This window comes from Marmota marmota, unplaced genomic scaffold (assembly GCF_001458135.2).
Source record: "Marmota marmota marmota unplaced genomic scaffold, marMar, whole genome shotgun sequence".
Taxonomy (NCBI): Eukaryota; Metazoa; Chordata; class Mammalia; order Rodentia; family Sciuridae; genus Marmota; species Marmota marmota.
In genome coordinates, this window is record NW_025999926.1 from 3,909,997 (window position 1) to 3,920,056 (window position 10,060).

General features: G+C 48.9%; 1 protein-coding gene across 1 annotated transcript; it reads left to right on the top strand.

Annotated features, from left to right (window-relative positions):
- The first annotated feature begins 1,186 nt into the window (after positions 1-1,186).
- LOC107157637 (putative serine protease 47) lies at positions 1,187-9,715 on the top strand. The gene is given in 6 exon segments (XM_048800301.1): positions 1,187-1,497; positions 1,606-1,632; positions 2,434-2,596; positions 4,390-4,667; positions 6,706-6,872; positions 9,234-9,715. Coding segments are annotated over 6 exon segments (1,233 nt in total). The 5' UTR covers positions 1,187-1,205; the 3' UTR covers positions 9,540-9,715.
- Positions 9,716-10,060: the final 345 nt, after the last annotated feature.

The window sequence follows — 10,060 nt, forward strand, 5'->3', positions numbered from 1 at the left end:
TAAAAATAGTATTGGGTGGGTATTGAACCCAGGGGGCTCTATGAATGAACAACTTCTCCTTAGTTCCTTTTAAAATTTGGAGATAGGTTGTTACAAATTTGTTACACTGGCCTGGAACTTGAGCTCATCCTGCCTCAGTCTCCTGTGCCATTGGGATGCACCATGAGGACTGGTTTATATAGCACATTTTGTTTACACATTCTTCTCTTGATGGGCATCTAGATTGACTTCATAGCTTGGCTATTGAGAACAGTACATAGATAAAGGTATCTCATTCCTGTGTATGCAGGTATCTCTTTACTATGCGTGCTTTGATTCCTTTGGGTATGTGTCAGGAATGAGATAGCTGGATGGTATAATCAATTTATGTTTAGCTTTTTGTGGTACCTCCATACTTTTATGCAGAGGGATGATACTGATTTACATTCTCATCAGTGGTGTATAATGTTTCTTATTCCCACTCATCCTCACCAGCATTCGTTTTGTTTTTTGTTCTATACTGGTACATGAAAAATTGAGCTATTTTGTAGGAACAAATATAGGTGCAGACTCAGTCTCTGAATAGTTGGTTGGAAGGAATAGTTTGTACAGAAAATCAGCAGAGTTTAGCAACGTTTCAGGAAACTGGCGGTTTGGCCCACTTTGATTGAATAAAAGAATCGTCCATGTATGCATCTAAGATGTGATTAACAGTGACCTCCTGTTCCATTATAAGTGCCCAGAACCAATTGTACTCCATTTGATCCTTTTTTTTTTTTTTTTTTTGGAAAGTGATTAATAAGTTCCTTGTAGTCTGATGTTTATAATCCAGAAATGAAGCACAAGACATGAGAAAATAAATGTAGATTGACTGTTCCAAACTCAGTGTGTTACAGGGTAATGTAATGTAGACAGAGGGAGCGGGCCCTGGAATGCAGGTCTTCCCCTATTCTCGGTGGCCCCGCCTCTGGGCAACACCCCCGGGATGAATTACTATTGAATATCTTTTCTCTTTTTCTACGTGTAGCCTCCTTTTCCTTCTCTCATTGATTTGGGGCCTTGATTGGGTCAAGGTTGGTGTGGGAGGGGTCAGGGTACTGGGCCAGTGTGTGTGAGGGGGGTCTGTCTTGGGATGAGGGCCAGGGCCTCCAGTGCATGCGGTGGCAGGTGAGGCCAGAGTCAGGTAGGTGACAGGGTGGGGGTGGGGTGCGGTAGCTGGAGTGTTGATGCCTGTCTCAGGCAGGGCCAGGAACCATCTGCGCATGGGTAGGTCCAGGGCAGGGCGGGGTCATCCCGCAGTCCAGCACTCCTGGATGGGCGCCAGGGCAGGCGCAGACCCGAAGCGGGCCAGGCTCATGGCTCTGCGGCCGTTGTTGTGGCTGCTGTCTCTCCGACTCCAGGCTGCCTCTTCCCCTAGTCCCTCGCAGCCCCCAGGAAACGCAGATGAGCTCACCGGGGAACCGGAGGACCTGGAGCCTATAGCCAGCGGGCTCTGGGGCTATGTGGGCGGGGCCCAGGGTCCGTTTGAAGTCGGGGCTGGTGGGAAGGCTGGTGGGGGGCGGGAGCAGGCCCGGGCAGGCAGGGAGAAGCCACCGGTGTGTTCTCTTTGCCTCTACCTTGAAGCAGGCGACCGCGAAGATGACATCACCCAAGGTAGGTCAGGTTCCCCAGTCTGGCGGGGATTTTATGGGTGGGAATCCCTGCCAGAGCTCAGGTATGAGGCTGTGGAAGAGGACAGGGGGCCCAGGTCTGGCCCAGGGTTGTAGGGGGCCCAGAGACAGAGGCCGTCAGGCTCAGGAGTCTCGGGTCCCTTTCCAGAAATCTGGGAGCACAGCCAGGGACCAAGACAACCCTTCTCAAATGTGAGGACCATGGATCCTCCCCCCTGATAGAAGTCTTCTAAACAAAGTGGTCTCCATCTGCCCCACCCCTTTAGCAATGGAGCATGCCATGGGTGGGGGGTCAGTTGCCCCAGGTCACACAGTACTACAGAGACCTGCTTGTGTCTTTTCTCCTTATGACACTGGGGTGGAGGGTGTGGAGTGAAGACAGCTGCCTAGAAACTATGACCTTGAAAAAGTAAGATTAGTAACCCCAGAGAACTTCACTCCTCTCATCTGCAAAGTAGGCATAGAGTTGTGTTGGTGGAAGGAGTGAGGCCCCAGGGTATCCTTCCCAGTCCCCTGGCTGTCCTGTAACCAGCCTTTCACCTTGCCCCTTCCTGTCCAGACCCCCAGACCAATATTCCCGTGCCTCTTGCTCAGCTGTACTAGGCCATCTAGGCCTGGGCTGTGATGACTGAAGTCTGAGGCCAGGACAGCCCTCAATCATTTGGGCTGGTCACTTGTCCCTTGACCTTGGCCTTCCCATCTGTGAAGTGAAGGAGGGACCTCCTTGGGGTGGTATGGGACACCACATGTATCTCTAACAGATGTGGGGGGATTGTCTCCACAGTGTGCGGGAAGACCAAGGTGATAGGGAAGGTGTATGGTGGCCATGATTCGGTGAATGGCCAGTGGCCATGGCAGGCCAGCCTGCTCTACCTGGGCCAGCATCTCTGTGGAGCTGTCCTCATTGACGCCCACTGGCTACTTTCCACAGCCCACTGCTTTCTCAAGTGAGTTATGCTTCCTGGGGCCCTCACAGGGGGTTTGGCAGGGGAGGAAGGGGATCAGAGGGGATGGCCCTCCTCTGGGTATTGCTGTGGGTCAGTGTGCTGCCACCAAATGCACACTGCTTCTTCTTTGATCCACTGTCTGCTCCACCTGGACTGTCCTCCCCACTGGCCACCCAGTGCTTTCTTCATTTCCTGGGTCCTTATCATCCTTCATCCTCAACCCCAGCTGAGAGACCCCTCTTCCCTATGTCTGTCCCCCCTGACATGGACGTGTCCTGAGAACATTGGCACCTTACCCTACACTCCTGGGAGTACGAATCTAGTCAGAGACCAGATATGATCAGCAATGAAATTCTTTCTTTCATTACTTTTGTTAAACTACATTCCTGGGAGGAGCCATAGTTGCCCCCATCCCATCTGTCAGGCTGCGTTGGTGGGGAGTGTAGGGTTCCCCAGCCTTGGAGAATGACATGGACAGTCAGGAGTCTAACTCTCCTGGCCCTCCTGGGCCTGTCTCTGTGGCTAACTTCAGAACACATGTGGAGGGACCCAGAGGGAACGTCGGACTCATAGCCCAGGTCGGGGAGTTGCAATTTGTACACTTACTGTCCCTGAAACCTCAGCTAGCTTCTCTTGAATCTGGGCACAGTCCCCTGAAACCCTCCATGACATGGGGGGTGGTGGCGGATCCCATGCCGATGTATCTCCATCGTTTCAGGAAGACAAGGAACAAGCTTCAGTCAGCATGATGCAGGAAGAAGCTCAAAGTGGGCAAGGAGGGCAGATGTGAGGGAAGGGGTCCAGCGAGATGCTACATTATAGGGGGCAGGGTCAAGGGACTTCCTTAAAGGAGGAATTGGGCTTGTGATATGGATGGGGGCCATACAGGTCTGAGAACTGTGTGAACAAAGCCATGAAGTTACTCATTCCCCTTCAGAAACAGGAGAACTTCAATTCTGTGCACTCGTTTGTGCATTTAAGAAATTCTTTGTGAGCATTTACCTCCAAGTGGAGAAAAGCAACCCTGAGGGAGTGGGTTAGAGGTAGTTAGGCCAGGGGATGGATCAGAAGGCGACATTGGAAGAGACCTGGTACATGAGTTAGCTTTTTGTCACTGTGACAAAATATCTGAGAATTGAGTTAAAAGTAGGAAATTTTACTTTGGGTCATGGTTTAGTTAGTACTTCTGTTACATGGAAACTTGGCCACATGGTTTCAGGCCTGTGGGAGAACAGTACACTGTGACAGGAGCACATGTTGGAAGAGTCCCTTTCACCTCATGGCAGCAAGGAAGCAAATAGGGGTACATGGTCCCAACAGCATGTCAAGAGAACCCCCAACCTGATGACCTAACTGATTTCCACTAGGTTTCTGCTGCTTGCAGTTTCTGCCATTTCCCATCATTGCCACAGACCAGCACCCAAGCCTTTTGCACATGAACTTTTGGGAGTCATTTAAGATCTGAACCATAACACTGTAATGATCCAGAGCTCCTCCTAGGAAAGTAAGAGGGTTTGATCTGAGGCACCCCTTAGTGCCCTTCCAGCACCAGGATTCTCAGCTCCTCCAGTTCTAGGAGGTGGTGGGAAGCCCTGCGTCCTGAGGTTGTGAGTTGAATGTTCATCAACCTGGAGGGAGAAGGCTCCTGAGTGTTAGAAGGGAGGAGACAAAGCTGCCTGGAATCAGGGCATGGAGGAGGGGTCCAGAGCAGGGTGGCAGTGGGATGCGGATGCAGGAAGAGTGGGGGCCCCAGAATCAGAGACGATGCTGATAATGGGCCCTTCCTCCTCCAGCAAATCCCAGGCACCACAGGACTATGAGGTCCTCCTGGGGAATACCCAGCTGTACCAGCACACCCAGCACACCCAGAAGATGCTCGTGAACCAGATTATCACCCATCCAGACTTTGAGAAGCTCTATGTCTTCGGGAGTGACATTGCCATGTTGCAGCTGCACCTGCCTGTGAACTTCACACCCTATGTGGTTCCTGTCTGCCTCCCACATGCAGACATGCAGCTGCCCAGTCAAACGTCCTGTTGAATAACTGGCTGGGGAAGGCTCTCCGAGAAGAGTGAGGGGGCCTGGGAGAGGCAGGAAGGGAAATGAAGGACAGGAGGAGGCATCAGGGCAACATGAGAGGGGTGGCTCAGCCAGGCAAGAGGCCCAGGCTGGTTTCTGAAGCCCCTGGACTTGACCCCCCTGTACCTCATTTCCATGCTCTCTCAGATGAGGACTGGGCAAGTGCTACATCCCTTTTAGTTCTGAAAATGTTTGATTCTATGCTTCAGAGTTCCATGTGGCCCAGTCCCTGAATATCTGGGGATCCTTAACAACTGGAATCAAGAATCTGGGTTGTTTGAGTCTTTGTGACTTTTGATTTGAGTGTGTAATCAGCCAAGGTTTGGGATGACTTGAATGAACTCCAAAGCTGTTCCCGGGGGCTGTCCCATTCCAGGTTGTTAGTTGGCTTTCCATTACTGTAAAAACAAAGAAAACAAACTTGCCTGAGATAATTACTGAAAAAGAGGAAAGGCTTATTGTGATTCATGGTTTATGATGTTACATGGGGATGACGTTACATCCTGAGCAAGTTATGGAGCAGTGCTGCTCAGGAAGCAGAGAGCCATAGGAGGGGCTGGGTTCCTGACATCCCCTTTAAGGGCACACCTCCAGTGACCTACCCTCCTCCTGTACACCCCTTTCCTTAAAGGTTCCAGCACCTCCCAGTAGTGTCACGGGTTGGGGCCAAACTTTAAACACACAGGCCTTTGAGAATCCTTGGATAGGTGCTTGGGAAAAGTGGTAAGTCACATGTGGCATCTGACCCCAGAGCCTGCATGATGAAGTCAGAGTGATCCCAACTTAGGAATGGTTAATGTCTGTGAGCTCACCTAGCTCTTATCCTGTCCACTTCACATTCTTGTCATGTGAACTGCATAATGGAGAAAGCTTTGGGGTTTTGTGTTGCCTTTTCAGATTGAAAGAAGAGAATTATAGACAAAGGCTTATGCCTGGATGATTTAATAAAGAAAGGATTGTTTATGGCTCGAGGGAAATGCTTCTGGTGTACTTTCAATAAAAGAAAGAACAGTACAAGTTTGTAATTATCCATGGGGTCAGCATTTGGTTCTGTGTCTCTCAGCAGAGGTGCTATAAGTGTTTTGGACAGAACATGTCTTCAGTGAGTGCTCTGCCCACAAGCCTAATACTTGCCCACCCAGTGTTAGGAACACTCCCTAGTCATGGGATGGCCAGCCCCCAGCATACATATGTGTACAAACACATTCTGGTTCTTCCTTGAAGGCAAGATCCAAGTCTTGTTTTAATGTTCCAGACAGTGTCCCAAGGCACCTGGTAGGAACTCCACTGCTCTTTTCCACCCTGGCACAGTAAATCACTGTTTCCTGCCTGTTGACTCCAAATTTCTCTCCCATTTTCCATCCTGTGTACTTCTACTCAAGTCCCCACGTGATGCCCTATACAAGGACAAGTGAATAGATAAGTGATTGGGTGAGAGGATGGATGAATGGATTGACAGATGGGAGGATGAATGTGGAATTGGATGGGAAGATGATTGGATGGATGGATGGATGGGTGAAGTTGGTGGATGGGTGGTTGTATGTGTTAGTGGACGGGGAGAAGCAAGAAAGAATGGAGAGACTGATGGGAGTAGATGGAAGAATGAGTGTGGGAAGATGGGTAGATGGATGGAGGAATGGGTGAATGAGTGGACGTGTGGGTGGGCAGGTCAGTGGATAAAGAGATGGCAAAAAGGTTAGTAATGGATGGGTAGAGAGTAGACTGAATGGTTCATGAGAGGATAGGTGGGTGAGTGAATGGTTGCTGAACTCCAGGGAGTGGAGTCACGTGATTAGTGGGATTTGCCACTTTGTAGAATAGGAAAGGTTGTTCTGTTGTTGGAGGAATAGGCTAAGTATGTGGACAGCTTTGAGAAAAAGGTGGGGTGCTTAGCATGGAAGACTGAACCAAGGTTTGAAACCCATGCTTGAGAGTAGGGGTGAGCGTCAGGCAGAGTGGGGGTTCTGAGTCATCTGGGTTTCTTTGCTAAGGCACAGTGCATGTCACTCACCTCCTTCTCATTTTCACAGAGCCATTGTTACCGCCCTACTCTCTCCAGGAAGCTAAGGTGAGTCTTATGAATAGCACGATCTGCAATACCTTCTATGGGCAAACACCTGGAGAAGGCAGGAACTACACTGTGCAGGAGGAGATGCTGTGTGTGGGGGACTTCTCAACAGGAAAGGCCATCTGCCAAGTAAGTAAGGTCGGGCTCTGCTGCTCTCTTGCCTGTTCTGTTGGCCTCAGTTTCCCCTGGAGGGCCTGTGTGGGCCTCAACTGTCTTTGTGGAGACCCCAAACTTCCTTCCTTCTACATATTTTCTGTGGGCTCCATCCCTCATCAGCCTTCCTTCAGACCAGCACCTTCCTCAGCCCATCCCAGCACAAAGCTGTCTGCTGTGAGGACCCTCGACAGTATCCATTTTAGTTGCCTGTTTTAAACTTTGATGTGTAGCATATACACAGGATGAGTTATTTGTAAGTGTACAGCATGATGATTTTTCTGACGTTGATGCAACCTGTTACCGGCCCTCCCCACAACTCCCCATTCCCTTCTTGTCCCTAACCAGCAGATTTCCTTTTAGTCTTTGGAATTGATTCTGAATTTTCTGCAGACAGGATTTACAGTTGGCTTTATTCTGTATTTTAACATTATATTTGTACCCAGGGTTTTTATTGTAAGTTCATATCAGCTGTCTAATCATCAAAAAATAAAGGGTAAGCCATAATTGGGGGGCATCTGGTCACCTGGTGTGTTGGAGTACACCTGTAAGCCCAGTGGCTCAGGAGGTTGACTGCAAATTCATGCCAAGCCTCAGCAATTTAGTGAGACATTTTGCAACTTAGGGAGACTGTTTTCATATTAAAAATAAAAGAAAGTGTGGATGTGGAACAGTCGTGAAAAGCCCATGGATTCAGTCCCTGGTAATAAAAAATAATATTAATATCTGGTTGGTAGTATACAAAAATGCCAATGTCATAGAAAAGAAGGAATGAATGAGACTGAAGAAGGTTAATAAAACTTGGTATTTAAAGATAATATGGGATCCTGGATTGGATCTTGGAATAGAATAGGGATATTTGGGGGCTGAGGCTCAGTGTAGAGTGCTCACCTAGCATGTGTGAGGAGCTGGGTTTGATCCTCAGCACCACATAAAAATTAAGAAAATAAACATATTGTGTCCAACTACAACTAAGAAAAAAAAATTTAAAAAAAAGAATAGGGATATTTGTACATAGTGAAATCTGAATATTTATTTAATAATCTTGTACCATCTCTACTTCCTTGGTTTAAGTATTTGTACCATGGTTATGTAAGATGTTAACACTAGAGGAAGCTAGGTGCAGGGTATGTAGATCCTCTATAGTATCCTGCAAATCTAGCCTAATCCTACATTATTTCAAAATGGAAAGATTTGAAAAGATTGAAATAAACCCTTTACCAGAGAGTTCAATTAGATGTCAAACAAGCAAATGAAAAAACCTCTCAATATTGTCAGGCACTGGAGAAATACAAACTCAAACACCAGTGAGATGCCTCTACACATTAATTACATGGCTGAATTCAATCGACTGGCCACGTCAATTGTTGACAAGGATGTGAAGCAACTGGAACCCTCAACATACCCGAATGGTAGCATTGTAATCTGGTGCAAATATTTTGAAAACAATTTTGTAAAAAGCTGCATACACTTCTACCATACAACCCAGACATAGTAATGTTAGGTATTTACCCAGGAGAAGTGAAAGCAAGACATGTAGATGTCCAAGAAAGACATCTATATGACTACAAGACAATTCACAGCAGGTTTCTTGGGTAATAATTCAAAACTAAGAAAAAGTTAAAAGATCAGTAGCAGGCTAATGAACAAATAAACTAAGGAATATCCCTACACTAGTGCACTACTCAGCAATAAACAGGAATAAACTATGGTGCACACAGCTACCCAGGTGTACTACTAAATAACTGTCCCGGGGCTAAATGATTGTAATAGCATACTGGCCTGCCACATAGGAGGGTCTTGTTTTTCATCCTCAGGATTGAAAAAAAGAAAAAGAAATAGAAGGAAACAATCTTTAGTGAAAAACACCAGGTAAAAATAGGAGTACAGCTTGTGATTCTGTTCCTACAAAATTCTAGGAAGTTGGATACTCAGTGAAGAACAAGGCAGTATGGGTGCTCCCTGCTGCTCAGGGTTCACAGAGCCAGGGTCTGCACAGAGGTGTCAGCTGACCCGGCCTGCTCTAGGCCATTCTGTCCATAGAGCTGTCCATCCCGGCCTCACAATATGTGCTGCCCTGGGCCACCAGGAACTCAGGCACGGGGGCTAGAGAGCGGGGCTGTGTACTGATGGATTTGGAAACATGATCTCCACTGCGAGGATCATCTCAGCAGCTTCTTGCTGCTTCATTCTGGTGTCGCTCATTGGGGGCTTGAACTGATGGGCCTTCACTGGGGCCCTGATTCAGACAGTGGCAGCCCAGGGTGTCCAACATTGTCACCTGGTATTTCTGCCCCCACTCAGCCCCCATACTAACTCCTCTCTCTCTTTCCTCAGGGCGATTCTGGGGGTCCTCTTGTCTGCTCTGGCCCCAATGCCTGGGTCCTGGTAGGACTGGCCAGGTGGGGCCTGGACTGCAGGCATCCTATCTACCCCAGCATCTTCACCAGGGTTGCCTACTTCATTGACTGGATCAGTAAAGTCAGGAAGCAGAGTTCTCTGCCAGACCCGCCTCCCACAGACTTTCCATCCCGGCCTCTGAGAGCTTCCGGCTGCCCCGGGCCCTGGAACACGCTCATGTGCACACAGACCTGGCTCCTTCTGCCATTTATCCTCATGGTACAGCAGCAGGTCCCTGGGTGACTGTCAGGGCCCTACCTATTTCCTCTGCCCAGGCCCCCGGCCTCTTGCTGCAGCTTCTCTCACTCAAGTCCACTGTTGATCTCAGCAGCTCCTTTCCTCAGCTTCCCTGCCCATCATCTGCCACTCCCAAAGCCAAGTTCAGCAAACCAGCCCAAATAAAAGACTCATCCTCCTGTGCCTCTGGCTGTGCTGCCCTCTTGGGCTCCTTCTGTCCCTCAGTGCTCTCCTTTCCCTTCCACTTGGTCATCTGACTTCCAGAAGGAGGAGGAAAGGGTCTTCTTAGGAGTCTTCAGCCAAGGGGCCCTTGGGCAGAAAGCACTGCCTTAGGGGTGGACTCTGAGGAAGGTGGGGAGCCAGGGTGCTCTCTAAGCAGCGACCATGGTCTGTCTACCATGGCTGACTGCTCCAACCCCGGGGAGCACCGGATTGTGCAGAGAAGGCCAGGCTTCACACCTGGTGTCCAAGTGTAAGGCAGGCAGTGCTTCCCCTCAGTACATGTGCGGCACTCCTGGAGTTTGGAG